This window comes from Rattus rattus, chromosome 10 (genome assembly GCF_011064425.1).
Source record: "Rattus rattus isolate New Zealand chromosome 10, Rrattus_CSIRO_v1, whole genome shotgun sequence".
Classification (NCBI taxonomy): domain Eukaryota; kingdom Metazoa; phylum Chordata; class Mammalia; order Rodentia; family Muridae; genus Rattus; species Rattus rattus.
Genome location: NC_046163.1, coordinates 71,247,350 through 71,263,964, shown reverse-complemented (window position 1 = coordinate 71,263,964; position 16,615 = coordinate 71,247,350). Strand labels below are relative to the sequence as shown.

Sequence of the window (16,615 nt, the reverse complement as noted above, 5' to 3'; positions counted from 1 at the left end):
TCGATCAGAGCAGGCGTGTTAAGTGATGACTGCAGGGGATCCACACAGAAATATCTGTACTCCACAACCCTAGCCTGCAAAAGCAGAGGAAATGAAGGTCAGAGGTATACATTTTAAAATTGCCCATCCGGGGCTTTGGGTCAGTAGCAAGACACATATTCAGCCCACGTAGGAACCTGGGTTCGATCCCAGGACAGCAGAACAAATCCTAAATTATCCATAAGGCTTGAGTACCAGGAAGCCCTTTCTCTAGAACTAACTGATATGAAGTCATGGTGACTCAAGAAGGACTGAAGAGATAGCTTAGTCTGTGAAGTGCTAGATTTGTAAGCATGGGGACTCGAAGTTGACCCTAGTCAAGAAGGAAGAGGAGGAGGGAGGGGAGGAAGAAGAGGGAGAGGAGGGAGAGAAGGGAAAAGAAGAGGGAAAGAAGGGAAAAGAGGAGGGAGAGGAGGAGGGAGAGGAGGGGAGGAGAGGACAGAGGGGAGGGGGAAGGAGAGGGGGAGGAGAAAAAGCAGTAGCTGCCAGACATGGTAGTACACATTCATGACCCCTGCACTGGGGAGGCAGAGACCGGTGGCTCTCTGGAGCTCACTGGTTAGCCTGTCTGGTAGGGTTGGTGAGTTCTGGGCTTAATAAGAGACCAGCATCTTGAGGAATGACACCCAAGGTTGACCTCTGACCTCCACACACAAACTACCACGTCCCCAACACACACGTGCATATACAGGGATGGCGTGGCTGACACTGAAGGACTAGAGAGGTTTGTTTTTAAATTGGGTGAAGACAAAAGTATTTCAGTCCTAGGTCCACTGACAATCCCCTTCCTCCAGGCTTCTGGAATCCTGGGGGCAGCATGATTCTGTGCTGGTAGCAAGCAGGGAGGAAATAGTGACAGAGACAACCATAGCAATCATAACATAGTAGGCCCAGCCCAGGGCCTGGAAAACTGCAGTCCCTGCCTCACCTGCGAGGCACGGCCCTTGGATGACAAGCTGCCTTTTGAAGGTTTTCCCTCACTATATTCTACTGATGTTTCAAAGTGTCCAGAAAGGGGTTTGAAAAAACAAACCGGGTAAAATGTAAAGTGTCTCTCCCAGCATCACTAGAAAGGATGAGCACTGAATGGGATGTGAGGGTTGAGTGATGCCCAGGACTCTAGGAGTTGAAATGTAATCCCCATTGAGAGATTAAGAATACAGTGTTTAAAGAAGTGATTAGGGTTAGATATGCTTTATACATAGAGGAGTAACATAGAAACACACATATGCACCATGCTTCCAAGTCCTGTTATTTGACACCTTTTTTGTGACTTTTTTTTTTTAAAGAATCATTCATTTATTTTATGTATGTGAGTACACCGTAGCTGTCTTCAGACACACCAGAAGAGGGAATCGGATCCCATTACAGATGGCTGTGAGCCACCATGTGGTTGCTGAGAATTGAACTCGGGACATCTGTAGGAGCACTCTACCACTAAGCTAAATCCTCAACCCCCAGACCTGAACGTCTAAAAGTAGTCTCAGGCCGGTCAAGGTACACGTTTCATTCTCAAGCCCTCCCATCCCACCCCATCCCAGCCTCCTCCCCTCCCATCCAAAAGCTAAGGGGTCTTTCTCCAGGAGACAGAGTCATGCTGACCTTCTCCTCCCCCACCCCGACCCCCATACTCCCTCAACCTGCACCACCAAATCCACCAGTGACCTCACCCCTTGTCATTTGCTGCCTAGCCACCGACAGCAAGCTAGTGGAGTCAGGGGTCAAGGTCAGGTTCCTTTAGAGGTGGACAAAGATGTTCATCTCACGAAACCCTGGGAAAGAGGAACCCCAGGTAAATTATGACGTGGAGGTCTACGTTATAGAAACACAGGAAATACTTGCTGCCCAGTCAATTTTGGAGTTTTGGGTCAGAAACTGGACTGACTCACCTTCCGAGGGGAAACCAAGTGGGTGCCCTCCTATCAGGGCACACGTCACCCTCTTTCCCAGGAGCCACCATGTCTGGAATCCTCATGGTTATTAGGAAAGTTGCATAGTTACTGCTGCCAGCTACTAGGAGAGCTCCAAAACTATCAGGAAGATTTAAGAACAATGCCAAGACCGAAGTTAGACTTGGCTTGGACCCTCCCTACAGAACTTTCCGGATCGGCAAGGTTAAAAGAATAAAGCCAAGTCAGGATCCTCCAAGAATAATCCCCATTTGGCCCATGGTTACCTTGATCACTTAGGTATCAACTAAAGTGTGAACTTTAAATTTGAAACGTTCCTGGCCTTGGCCAACCCCCACCTTTGACAAGCTCTTACCTGAAGGACTAGTAGCAGACCAAGCAGTGGTCAGCACCTTCTGAGTCTGGCAGTGACTTTGGACCCCTAAGATTGGCACTCTTTCTCCTCTGGCTCTGGGCTCCAACAGGGAAGGCTGAGCAGGCTGTTGCAAGATTGCATCAGTGACCTTTGCAATTTTCTGGCCAGTTGGTTCCCCTTCCTCCCCACCCCACCCCCTGCTTCAAGCCCTTTGGCCTGCCTGCCTGTCCTTTTCCCCTACTTTGCTAACTCAGGTACACCAGTAGCCACCCCCAACCCAGGGGATCATAGTTAACCCTAATCTAACCCAGCTTCCCAAGAGTGGCCTCTGTCCTGAATCCCCACTCTAGGAATCTACAGCACACTCTCCCAAACCTGGGAAAGGTGGCATGGAATTGTTGTAAGAGGGTGAAATACTTTCATTATAGACAAATCTTTACCATGGGCCTTCCTTAAGGCTGATCCCCCAACTTCACTTCTCAAGTGAACGTGGAAGAGAGGACAATTTGTGTGTGTGTCTTGTGCGTGTGCATGTGTGCTGTGTACCAATATATATGACACACATAGCCTAACACATACTAGGCAAGCACTCTACCACTGAACCACATCTATAAGCCTCTTTATTTTGATTTCTGACACAGAGTCTCAGTAAATTATTCAGGTTACGCTCAGACTCACCATCCTCCTGCCTCTTGCTGGGACTACAGGCCTGTGCTTTGGGTTTAATGGCTGTTCCCTGTTAAATAGAAATAGCTATGGAAGAACCTTATAGAGACTAATTCTCTCTCTCTCTCTCTCTCTCTCTCTCTCTCTCTCTCTCTCTCACACACACACACACACACACACACACACACACACACACACACACACACACACACACACACACACACACCAAGAAAGCAGCACTCTGGAAGAACATTCTACTCTGGAGATGGTTTTTCAGTTTAGTTTGCCTACTCACTGCAAATATCCCTCTGTTGCTTTCCATCCCACCCACACCCTCCCTGACAGGTGAGATGACTTTTCTCAACGAAGACTCCCTCTTTAGGATCTTTCTCAGGTTCTTCCTGGACTATAGGGGAACTTGGACCAGGGGAACAGGGGAACAGGGGAACAGGGGAATAGACAAGGCCAGAAAGTGTGTCCTGTTAGGGAAGCATGCCACACCATCGCCTGGTGATCTCCTCTTTGGCTTCACGCTGAAGTGGTGCCTTGGGCTCTCAGCTTTTACAGCACCAGCAGTCTAGGGTCTCAGGGAGCACACAGCAGGGGCGTGCACTACTCGTGGCCACCTCCTTGGTCCCCAGCAGTGCCCCTCCCGTTCTTCCTCCCCCCCCCTCAACCCGCCCTGCGGGTTGCAGTCAGGGCTCAGGCCAACGAGCCAGGAGGCGGATCCCGGGCAAAAGATATAAGGGCTCTGTTCACTGAACGCTGCAGCTGCGGAGTGTCGCTCCCAAAGAGCCACGGCTGAGGAAAAAAGGACGCAAAGGCCAGTCTGCCGCCTGGACGCCTGACCTCCGCCAGCGAGTGCTGCCTCTGTTCCCACGCACCCTAGGTGAGCCTCCAGTCTGGGAACCCAGGGTAGGCGAGAGATCGATCACGGATCCCCTCCCCAGCTGCCTTCTCCCCTGGGCTCGAGTTCCCTTGGTCTGCAGCCGACCCCCTCTCTGGGCTTAGGGTTCCCTTCTCAGCTGCTGTAGCCCACCTGAAGGTTCAACCCCTTTCTCTCTGCTACCTCTGCAGGCCCAGCCAACCCACAGCCCAGAGCTCAGATGGAAAGTGTGCAGGAGCTGATCCCTCTGGCTAAGGAGATGATGGCGCAGAAGTCCCGAGGGAAGCTAGTGAAGCTGTACGTGCTGGGCAGTGTGCTAGCGTTCTTCGGTGTGGTGCTCGGTCTAGTGGAGACTGTGTGCAGCCCTTTCACAGCCGCCAGCCGTCTGCGCGACCAGGAGGCTGCAGTGGCAGAGCTGCGGGACGCTTGTGAGCAGCAGTCCCTCCACAAGCAGGCCCTGATAGCAGAAGGCAAGGCACAGGAGGCGACTTTGTGCACCCGGGCCCTGTCCCTCCGGCAGCATGCCTCTTAAGGCTGGTGACTGGCAGAGAAGCGAGACACAGAGAGATCATGACTGAGGTGGGCGAGAGCAGAGTCACATGCTGTTTCAAGGTGCCACCGAATCCAGAACTGACCCTGCACAGATCACCCAAGGGATCTGGGACTGACTTGCTGCTGTGCAGCATGCACTGTGATTTGTCCAAGGCTGTGGGAGCGATCAAGGAGCTGTCACTTTGCATTAGGGAAGGAGACATGCTTTTTATACTGTTATTTTTATTGTTGTTGTTGTTGTTGTTATTATTATTACAATGAATATCATTTTGCATTTTGAAATAAAAACATTTTATATTCTGTCTCATTATTTGATTCCTGGGAGGCGAGGTGACCCTCTCACCCAGAACTGTGGCTAGACCTACTTCACAGCCAGGGCTTGAATGACACTGGTATGGGTCTACTCACACAGGAGTGAGACTCTCAGCATGCTACAGGTGTTAACATTTTTTGGACCACAAGATAAATCAATTTCTAACTTAGAATGAGAGACAGGGGTGGAGGAGAGGGAGAGAGGGGGAGAGGGAGAGGGGGAGGGAGAGAGGGAGAGGGGGTATTTCTAGGGCAAAGAAAAAGTGATTTATCTTTTACCCCTTTGTGCTGGAGATTCCTGAGGCTGATCTCTCTGCTTAACTATTAGAGTGAGGAGAAGAGGAGACAGAGAGGGAGAAGGGAGACTGGAGGAGAGAGGGGGAGGAGGTTGGAAGAACAAAGAGATTGAGAGACAGAAGGAAGAGTGGGGATGAAGGGAAGAAAGAAGAAAGAGAGGAAGGATGAGGCAAAAAAAGAAACTCAGCTGTCTGTTGGGCACAGAAGCTCTCTCTCCCAAGGGCACAACTCTCCGCAGTAAGAAGCTTAGAAGGAGAAAAGACCATTATCACAAACCCCAGTCCTCTCCCAGGAGTCAGAGTTGATCATGTGTCAACAGTGATTTAGTAACACTATGGAGCTCCCCAGGGCAACCCCTCCCTGCCCTGACACAGTCAAGAAGATAGCCTGATGCCACTCCCCCAGGATCTTTAACTTCACCTATTCTAACCAGGTGTGAGCATGTTAACTTGACTCTCCAACCTCCCAGCCTCCATTCTATTTAACTCTACAAACCCAAAGTCTCCCCAGCACTTCTGGCTTCAATCAACTGTCAGCTCTCCCTAAAATCCATCCTCCAATGAAAGAGCAAAGGAATGTGAATGAAAAGAACACGTTTGAGGCTTCAAAGGAAAAGCATGTCAGTGAGGCCAGCGCTCTTCCTGTTTCCAAATCCAGACACTTGACCCTGGGTTAAGGCAGAGTGCAGTCTTTTTTTTTTTTTTTTTTTTTTTTTTTCCGGAGCTGGGGATCGAATCCAGGGCCTTGTGCTTCCTAGGCAAGCGCTCTACCACTGAGCTAAATCCCCAACCCCAGAGTGCAGTCTTAACTGCCCAAAAGCTCCCCGGAGCTCAGACCATTCAGCTGGTTAGTCTGTCTTAAAGATGCCTCTTGCACAGGCTACTTACTCCTCTGCCCTCTCAACAGCTTGACTAGCTCATCTCCTGCAACACCTTCAGGACTTGTCCCCTTCAGTACCTCTCATCTTGCTGTTCCTGCATGAGACTCTAGTGTCTCTGTGACCTGCTCTGTGTCTCTGTGACCTGCTCTGTTTACTTCTTGTCCTTGTCTGCCTTTGCAACCTGCCCAGCGTGTACACTGACACTCTGGTATCCTTTGTGCTTTTGTTTGCATTACTCTCCTCAAACCCATATCCTCTACATCTCTGAGGAAGACAGCCCTTGATGTTCCAAGGATTTCAAGTCTTCTGCCCATCAGTAAACTATGTATCAAACTGCATGCTCTGGTTTTTCCAGTGCAATGGTTATGTCTATATTCAGAGGGTTTGCCTATATAAAAAAAAAAAAAAAACGCAAAGAATACAGATAAATTACTCATTCTAAGTTACAGTGTAACATCTCTTGCACTGTCCTTCAGAGCCCCGATGGTTAGCCTGAGCTATCAGAATCTTTCTACCTCTCAGAATCTTATAGTTGTGAAGTCTAACTTCAGGCTGGCCCCTGGTAACAAACTTTCCCCTCCATTGCTTTGATTGTGCCTTCATAGTTTGATCTTCCTGGGGACAAGAACAACATCTTCTTCAATTTTCACACAAATCATCAAGTCAAGGAAGTCATGTTTTTTTTTTTTTTCATTGCTATCTGGTTTAGTGCCTGGAGTGTACATAGGAGGGGAAACATACTTGTCCCACAAGGATGCTCACAGACAGAGATAAGGAAAGAGATTGCCTCATCGCATCAGAATCAAGTTTTTCTGTGGTCTCATGAGACATTTGGTCACAGTCAAGCAGAACAACTCCTTCACTCCACAGAGAGACAAAAACTATTTTTTGGTCTTATTCTATTTGGCAGTGTTAGTACCAATCTAGGAGAGGTGATAGAAGGAATGCTTGCTGGATCTGTTGGTGACACAGGGCTGACATAGCAAAGTCAATAATTATGATGATGATGATGATGATGACGACGGTGATGATGATGATGATGGTGGTGGTGGTGGTGGTGGTGGTGGTGGTGGTGGTGGTGGTGGTGGTGGTGATGATGACGACGACGACGATGATGATGATAATTCACCAGAGTGGAGCCAACTGAAACTGAATGGAGACGAGTCACCATAGAACGAGAGTCCAGCAGATCAGTTTTATAACCACAGAGGCAGAAGACACAGTCCTGAACTTGTCTGTGAGGAGACTGGATCAGCTGCCTCCTGCCCTGGTGACTTCCCTGCTGTGAATAACTGTACTCTCCATGTGTGAACCACAGAGCTCTTCCTTCTCTTGCTTCTGTCAAGTATTTTGTTAGAGCAGCAAAACAAGTAACCAACGCCCCAGCAGACCACTTGTGCCTGAAAAGGTCAACTCCGCAATCTGCTCGGCAAAGCTCACCTTCACCGTCAACATCAAGTAACTTACCTTTCAAACTTTATCCCAAATATTCAACAGCGGTAATGCTCTGAAGTGGAAATTTACGGGGGTTCTTTGGAAAGTCAGTTGGATGCTGTTTTGCTGGGGCAAACACATGAAGGAACGTTTTGTTAAAGTGAACACAGGTCTGAAAAATTAAGGCAGACTCCTAAAGGAATGTCTCTCTGAAGCAGACACAGGAGAGAGGATGTTCTGCTAAAGCAAGAAAGGACTCGTGAGGAAAGACTCTTTGCTAACGACGTGCACGGATTGGTCTGCCTTGCTTTGTGTAGTCAGGATGCCACAGAGAGAGACACACACCAAAACCTTCTGGTGGTGCTGCAGCTTGTTGCTGCTTCCTTTATTGGACCTGAGCTTATTGGATGCCCATGCTGAGGCAAGAGCCGTAGAGTTAGGCTGAGGAAAGGCACAGAGAGGACACTTGATGTTTGGAGGGTATAAATAAGACTTCGTGGAGGGACCAAGAGAGAGTGTGGCTTGTTGGCATGGCTAGCTGTGCAACGCTTGTGGGTCTCAAGTCTTCACTGAGCTTTGCTTTGCTGAGAGAGGCGTGTCCTCCTGGTGTTCTGGTTAGACTCTCCTGTTGACCTGAGCCGAGGCTGAGGCCTGGCTGTCTCTGTTCGGTTGTGTCACCACAGCTGCTAACCAAACTCTACCCAACTGGACGGCTGGTGCATCCATGAGGTGTTTGTGAGTGGACGGAGCTGCCACTGCCTGCAGATTTCAGTTTGGAAGGGAGTTGCTCCAAAGAACCTTTCTAAACAGGTCTATTTCACCCATAACTTTCTTTTCTACTACCTCTGGCGGGTGATGGGTCTAGGTTAAAGTGTTTAAGAACCATCACTAAAAATAGGATTTGAAAAAAATTAAAGTTACAACGTTCTTTGATAATTCTGGAGAGTTGGCCCATTTGAAAGTGTTTCAGAGGACCCTTGTACCATCTGGTATATTCTCTGGGTTCCTTGTGCTTGAATTCCATTTGTCTTCATATCTACATCTGGGCTATTAAATCTCAATGAGTAACCTGAGCTTGACTAGTCAGCTTAGGGGTGCGCTTTCTGATCATTACACCTAGACCTTCATGTAAGGTCCTTCGGTATCTTGTTCAGAAGGTGCGCAACCAGATAGAGATCTCTACATACAAGCACTTGACACTTGGGGTAGGAGGTGTGTTATCGTTCTCCAATTCAACACAAGTCTTGATCCATTTGATCTGCCTCCGAGGCACACTGCTTGTTTGAGGCAGTAACACAACGTGACCGTGTGGTTGTTTGAATGAGAAACATTCCCCACGGTCTCAGGTCTCTGTTAGAGGTCCTCAGTTAGAGGAGCTGTTTGGGGAGTTTTAGGAGGTACAGTTTTGATGGAGGAAGTCTGTCCCTGGAGGTGGGCTTTGACCGTATAAAGCCTCACCCCTTTCCAGCTAGCTCTCTCTACTTCCTGCTTGTGTTTGAAGATGCTTGCCCTCAGCTCTTTTCCTGCTCCCACCCCCACCCCAGGCCTGCTGTTTGTGGTCATCATGGACTCTCATTGCTCTGGAACCCTGAGCCTAAATACCCCTTCCTTCTATAAACCGCCTCAGTCAGGCTGTTTTCTCACAGCAACAGAATACAGGCAGCAAATCCGTTCCTATCTCACCACACTGACCTTGAACGTGAGGTTCCTCTGCCTCAGCCTTTTCAAGTGTAAAAACCGATGCCTGTGTCCCCACACCAGCTCCAAGTTTGTCCCTTGACTAACTCTTTTATCACCCAGCTGCTCATTTTCCTGCGGCTTGCTTTGCTTTTTTGTCTCAGTTATTAAGTCTTGCTTGATACGGTTTCAGTCTATTCTTGGCTGTCTTAAATCTGATATGTAAGAGTGTTTGATAGGAACGGGTAGAGATAAGACTACCCAATCTGATCCAAACTGACCCTCAAGGACACGGTCTGTCTTGACTGATGGCCGATGGAAGTGGGCTGCTGGTCATGCTGACCTATGCTTCATCCTTGTGTGGTATGTAAGGCTATGCTCATCTGTATTCCAAGGTACTATGTCAGGGTCTTTTTCTACATTTTGCTCAGAAATGGAAGGCAGGCACTCACAGGTACACACTCTGTCTGTGCCTCTCCAGCTAGGCTCTGTTTCTTCTATGTAAAGATCTTGCCTCCTGTGGAGAGCTGCATGGAACCTGATTCTTGCCCTCATCTTGGTAAAGTAAAATTTTTTGAACCATCATACCAATAGAACAATGGTTCTCGACCTATGGGTCGTGACCCCCTTGGGGGAGTTGCATATCAGATATTTACATTATGATTCATAACAGGAGCAAAATTACAATTGTGAAGTGGTAAGGAAATGATTTTATTGTCAGGGGTCACTACAACATGAGGAGCTATATGAAAGGGTCAGAGCATTAAGAAGATTGAGAACCAGCGCTATAGAACTTTTGATGTATTAAAAATCAGTAAATCATTATACATCTAAAAGAGCTGAGTAGAGGCATGTGGTACATACTTTTAATCATGGTGATTTGGAGGCAGAAGCAGGTGGCCCAAGAGTTCAGGGCCAGTATCTATTATTTGGTGAGTCTAAGACCAGCCTGAGCTACATGGGACCCCATCTCAAAGAAAGAAAGAATGAACGAATAAAAAAGAGAGAGAACAGGAAGAAAAGTGGGACTTCAGAATCATTGGGAGAGTGAAACCTGAGTCAATAGTTAGCCTCTTCTCTTTGTTTAGAGACAAGGTTTTGCTATGTAACCTCCAGACTCTGCCTGCAGCCCTCCCTGTGCCCTGGGATCATGGGTGTGCAGCCCTCCCTGTGCCCTGGGATCATGGGTGTGCAGCCCTCCCTGTGCCCTGGGATCATGGGTGTGCAGCCCTCCCTGTGCCCTGGGATCATGGGTGTGCAAGCATGCCTGGCCAACAGTTGTTTAGTTGGCCTGAGGAGAAGTGAGCACACTTGAGGAGGTATGTTGCAGTAAATGTCCAACCCCAATAAGCCCATGCAGAGAGCACACAACTCAGATACATTATTTATAAGCTGTATGCCTAGTTTGGCAGAGCGACCACTACCCTATGCTACTCCCCAGCTATGACATCCCTTACTGCTTACAGCTTCTCCGGGCCACGTGGTTCTACTCCCTCTGCCTTCTGCCTCCTCTTCCTCCGTCTTCCTCTGTCTCCTCCAGCCTCTCGTCCTCTGCACTCCTTCCTCTCTTCCCCCTCTCTGAAACCTCCAGCCCCTCGTTTCCCTTCCACTGCCCAATCACAGGCTCTACCTTTTATTTGTCCAGCTGAAGTGGGGAGAAGGTTCACGTGAAATCACCTGAGTAACGTCATCTGCTCCTCCTCCAGACGGCTACTCTTGAGGAAGCAGAATTAACATCAAAATACAAACAGCACCAGGGCAGTCCGCAACAGAAGTGTTTTATCTCAGAAGCTCACCCTCCTCTCTCGTTTCTGTCTTTCATGGGGCTTTATCTGACCTTCCACGCAAGTCACCCATTTCTTCAGAGACTTCCCCGGAAATGAGCAACCACGATTATTAAATCAGAAATCAGCCCTAAGGAAATTAGGAGCGATTAAATAAAAACAAAAATAGGCCTTATGAAACTTTCCAAAACTATCCTGGAGTGGAACCAACAACTTAAGTAAAGGAGGGCTTGTCTGCCTTCCCCTCCCCCTTGCTCTCCTAATTGGCTCAAACATTAATAAGAGAAGTTAATAAAAGATACTCAGATGGAAAGTATCCAATACCTGGTTAGACGTTTTCAGAGCGCTTTAGACAATAAGGTAGAACTCAGTAGAATGCAGAGCTCTCTGGAGAAAGTAAGTGGCCTCTGAAATGAAAGTAGGGACAAGTTCCCATCCTCTGGGAAGGCAGGACCCACACCTCAGCATCCAGTGTGTGCTGCCATGTTGACTAACTCCGGGCTTAGTGTGTGACTATGCCAACTTACCCCCAGAGAAGAGCTGATCCTAACATGGCTTAGTGCTGAAACCAAGCAGATGCTCTTCAAATGTCTGCTGAACATGTAAAAAAAATAAATAAATAGAAAGAAAGTGAACATGTGTGTGCAAGTATGTGTGCGTGCCCGTGTGTCTGTGTGTACACATGCATATAAGTGTGTGTGCATGTGTGTGTATGTATTATGTTTTTGTGTGTGCGAATGTGTATCTGTGTGTACACATGTATGTGTGTGTATGTGTGTGCATTATGTATTTGTGTGTGTGCCTGTGTGTCTGTGCATATACATGTATATGTGTACATGTGTGTGCATGTGTATACACATGCATATAAGTGTGTGTGCATGTGTATGTGTGTATTATGTGTTTGTGTGTGTGCATGTATGTGTGTATGAGTGTCTGTGTGTACACATTTATATAAGTGTGTGTGCATGTGTGTGTTTGTGTGTATATTATGTATTTGTGTGTGCGTGTGTCTGTGTGTACATGTATGTGTGTGTACCTCTATGTGTGTGTGTACATGTATGTGTGTGTACCTCTATGTGTGTGTGTACATGTATGTGTGTGTACCTCTGTGTGTGTGTGTGTGTGTGTGTGTGTGTGTGTGTGTGTGTGTGTGTGTGTATACTGTCTCCCATCCTCTACTCCAGACCCGGCATGAACTGGAGTGAGGTTATTTGTCTCTGCTAAAGGAGCCCCTGCTCCTCTGGGTCTCCCTTTTCATACACTCTACTTGCTTGCTACTGTGGTCATCTTGATGATTTAAAACTCACTTGAAGTGTGGGTAGGCACACAGGCCTACAGAAAGCATTGGATCACTAGAGTCTCTCCTTGTCGGGATGAAAAATCTGTCCAAATATGGTTCTTGTTTCAGTCACTTCCTCGGAGGCAAAGCCAAGACTGAAGTGGGCACCTGCTTGGGTGGAACATGGCTCTCCTTGGTCTGCTTCCACTGAGTTTAGAGCTAACAATAGTAACGGGAAAGTTTCCAGGGCAACCAGGACCATTTCCAACGTCTCCAGCCAGGCAGCCTGGGGTCCCCCTGTCCTTTGGGGAGCCCGATGCTTATGACTGGATTGGCTCCCCTTGCAAGCGGCTCCTGGCTGCCGGCTAGGTCCTCAGAAAAGGCTGTCTTGCTAGTCGTGGGTTTCACATACATTGTATCAGGTGGCAGACCAGCTGGTTTTAGTCTTGAATCAGGTCTTTTGGCTCCTCCCAGAAACCAACCAACTTGTGAGCAGGAAATCCTGCCCCTCCCCAAAGAGTGGGAAACCACAGAGGAAGAGAGATGAGACAGAAGGATAGAGAGGAGGAGGAGAGAGGAGAGAAGCAACTGGAAATAGGCAGCCAATAAAAAGGAGCCGCACTTATCTGAAGCCTCAAGGTAAGACTTTATGAAACTGTATGTTGTATGTGACATTATCACTGCTCAGTGATGGTATACACACACACACACACACACACACACACACACACACACACCTCCATTGACGCAAGATATCAGATCTGAAAAGAAACCAACTTCTATGTCAATTTCAATTGCTAGTCAAAAAAAAAAAAAAGCTGTAAAAAATGCTAAGGGAGTTCCGGGCTTTGGGAGGGATGACATAAAAGGCAGCTGGAACAAGGGTCTGATGCTGGCACCAAAAGCAGCCAATCATCTGGCAGTAGACCGTTAGTTGGAATAAAAAGTTGCTAAGGCTGAGAGAAGTCACCGTATTCTTGAGTTCTTCTGGAGTCACACAGAGCTAGTGGGGCGTAAGCATTCTGAACTGATGGCAGGCACAAGCACTACACCCCATCTTCTCTGGAGACTTGTTGAAAGGGCTGCGGGCATCCCACTGCAGCCAATCAACCGAGCCTCTGTGCCAGTGGTCTGAGATCAGAGCTGTGTGAAGTGGGGTTTCATGGCCACGGGAGGCTGGAGTCTCTCAAAGATATCTCTCTCTCTCTCTCTCTCTCTCTCTCTCTCTCTCTCTCTCTGTGCTACCATTCCTTCCAAAATCCCAGTTCAGCATCTGCTCAGGACGCTGATTTGAGGCTTCAAGCAGCCTGCTCAGAGGGCACCCCAAGGTACCTCTTGGGATCGGGGAGTTAGAGAAACCCTACAGGAAAAGGAAATGCCATTCTCAACTCACAGTTGTCCAGATTCACTGGCCATCACTTGCCAACCAGTGCGAAGGGCTTCAGTTACTGCTCTAATAACTTGGGGGTGGGGGTTCAAAATAGCTAAGGGCTTCAGAAAACATCTAGACAGGGCAAGGTTGTTTTCACAGCAGTTGGCTTTTTAAAAAGGGCTTTTCTCTCAACAGAATGTAACAGAATCTGATATACTTTAATAACTGGTGTGTGTGTGTGTGTGTGTGTGTGTGTGTGGCTTATTATGCTGTATGTGGTGTGCATCATATGTGATGTATGTGTTGTATGTGGTGGTGGGGGTTGATACATTGTATTTTGGTGTGTGTGTATGTGTGTGTGTGTGTGTGTGTGTGGTATATATGTCTGTGATATGTGTATGTCTTCAGTGACATATTTCTCTCTGGGATTTATGATTCAAAAGCTATAAACATGGTGGGGGAGGTAAGGAGAGATGGGGCAATCTCCCTTCTGCTTGCTCGTCAGGAATGTAAAGGAATAGCCTTTCTCTCTTTAGCATGATGCAAAAACAAAATGAAATAAAATCTTGCCTCTTCTTTAATGCTCATTTTGGTACAGCTAAAGCTGCCTGCGTCCAATTTCTGTTTGGGAACAAACCTTAGAGGTAATCTAATTTAATTCATCCCATTTGCCAAGTGAGGCATTGGGAGCCAAGATAGGGCAGTGCCTTACTGAAGGCCACGTCTGTGCCTGTAGCAGAAGGACAACTGGACCTCAACTTTCCTTACAGAGGATCAAAATCACCCAGAGTTCACAGGAAGATCCTGGGTGTCCCCAGAGCTCATGAACACTGCATCCGCTGGTGGGGTAAGAGACCCAGCTACAACATGTAAATAATCCTTGACTGGCAGGAATAGGAGAACAATATTTCACTAATGTGAGCTTTTCCAAGGCCTGTTTCGTAACCATTTGGACACTGGAGGATGGAATCGGACAGGAAGTGGCCTGTCATGTGGGAAGGAGAACAGTCCCACTCTTGTCATTGAACTGGCATTTCATGTGTCTCCTCTCTGCAGTTTTCAAATTGCTCATTTTTTAATATTTTGAGTTTTCTCAGCTTTGCAGAGGGAACAAGATGTTGTTATTTCTGGATCTAGTGTTGGTAGTGTTTCAGATGCTGCCCTAGTGTGGACAGTGATAACCAAGTGACTTTTCCATGTCTCCCTTGCTCTGGCTGCTTCCAACTCCTGTTCTGCACCCACGGGTCGCTCTTCTTAGGGATGCCTTTCCCCAGTTTCACATCCAGAACTCACACTTACCCTTCAGACCTTAGCTCTGGGGAATACCTCTTCTGCCACCCTGGGCTGGCCTGAGCTACTGTCCCCTCTGTGAGGACTATTACAGGCTGCTACCCCAGCTTTGTGAGCTTGGGCCACGAACACAATTCTATGACACTTGGCTATAATGTACTTTGGAGCAGACACCATCTATCAGAGTCTTTATATCCCCACCACCACAATTTCAGAAAGATCTTGGTACTCAAGAATGTTTCAATACAAAAAATAAAATAAAATAAAATAAACGGATGAAGCCCTGAATGCATAAATCTCCGGGTTTGATCCCCGTCACAACACAAAGGGGGTATAGTGGTGTGTGTCTGTTATTCCAGCACTTGGGAAGTAGAGGCAGGAGTATCAGAAGTTCAAAGTCATCCTTGGCTACATAGCAAATTCCAGGTAGCCTGAACTAGAAACACTGTCTCTTCTCTTCTGTCAATACCGTTGTAACAAAGTCTCCTTTCCACAGTCTTGGTTTATGGGCTGCTCTGTGCACTTGGCCCCCCTCTGAGCCTGATGGAACATTCAGAATAGACCACTCAGGATTAAGCACAGCATCATGAATAAATATGTCTACCTCCTTACAAAATGCTCTGATCACAGGGGAAGGATGCTCCTGTTGTACCACAAGGGCAAAGAGAGAATCGGGGACAGAGACAGCAGCAATTGGGAAATGTCCACACCCTTTTTAAAGATGGTCTGAGCCTTGGACGCCCAGGTGCTCATGAGGCATTAGTCCTATGAAGCCTCGGGAGAGAGGTGGGAGTGTGCTGCCCCCACCCCTGGGAAGGCTAGAAACAGCAGGATTAGACAAAACCTACATGAAAGATGAGGTTGACAGCTCCCTTTCCTGGCTCTGCTCCTAGAATGAGCACAGTCTGGCCTGTGTACCTCTGCCCACTTACCCTATCCCACAGTAGCAATGAATGAAGGTCATCCCTGCAGGAAGAACCCAGTGAAAGAGACCTTGGCATAAGGGGGTCTCCCTGTGGAACTGCCAGGCACCCTTCCTATCCCACAGCACAGTGGCAATGAGTGGGGAAACCTGGCCAGCAACAGTGACTGTGACAATTCCCAAACAAGGCAAACCTCATGAAGGTCAGCCCCAGCAGCATCGATGTCCTCTGACATTAGGGAAGACAGAACATCCACAGATGAGGGCCCCGGAGACGTATTTTAAAAGTACACAGAACAAGAAAAATCTCCTTAAAGGAAAAAAATGCAAGTGGAAAATTTTAAATTACAGTGATAGGACCAGGGAGATGGCCCAGCAGAGCACTTCTGTGCAAGCACAAAAACCTGAGGTCAGTTCCCAGCAGGACATCCAGAGCTAGGCACTGTGGCACATACTCAGATCTCAGTGCTGAGAGGCCGGAAGAGGCAGGTCCCAAGTGTCCTCTGACCAGCCAGCCTGGTTGAATCAGAAAGCTCCTAGTTCAGTAGAAGAACCTGTCTCAAACGCTAAGCAGAGGGCAACAGAGGAAGTCACCTGGAGTCGACCTCTGACCTCTACATGCATGTGCATGTACACCCACCCACATGTATGTACACCCACACAATGTATGTATGTAAACCCACCCACATGTATGTAAACCCACCCACATGTATGTAAACCCACCCACATCTATATACACCCTCCCACATCTATATACACCCTCCTACATGTATATATGTCCACCTACATATCTATATGCCCACTGACATGTATATACGCCCACCCACATTACACGCAATTATGATGAATCACATGAAGATAAAATTATGGAATTCTCCAAGAAAGAAAAGAAACAGGTGAGGGTGAATAAAAAGATCATCCTAGAATCTCTTAAATTTTTAATAACCGTGATAGGGGGGA

General features: G+C 47.7%; 2 protein-coding genes across 2 annotated transcripts in view; both read left to right on the top strand.

The window, feature by feature from the left end:
* The first annotated feature begins 3,764 nt into the window (after positions 1–3,764).
* G0s2 (G0/G1 switch 2) lies at positions 3,765–4,710 on the top strand. The gene is made up of 2 exons (XM_032915030.1): positions 3,765–3,859; positions 4,048–4,710. The coding sequence occupies exon 2, from the start codon at positions 4,077–4,079 to the stop codon at positions 4,386–4,388; it is 312 nt and encodes a 103-aa protein (XP_032770921.1). The 5' UTR covers positions 3,765–3,859; positions 4,048–4,076; the 3' UTR covers positions 4,389–4,710.
* A 7,846-nt stretch (positions 4,711–12,556) lies between these two features.
* The window catches only part of Hsd11b1 (hydroxysteroid 11-beta dehydrogenase 1), a 45,253-nt gene continuing 41,194 nt past the window's right edge, over positions 12,557–16,615 (top strand). Inside the window, exon 1 of the mRNA XM_032915437.1 lies at positions 12,557–12,710. The gene's annotated coding sequence lies outside the window, so the exon portion shown is untranslated. The remainder of the gene's footprint in view (positions 12,711–16,615) is intronic.

Excerpts from the sequence above, each read along its gene's own strand:
- G0s2 (XM_032915030.1), top strand. The coding sequence starts at position 4,077 with ATGGAAAGTGTGCAGGAGCTGATCCCTCTGGCTAAGGAGATGATGGCG.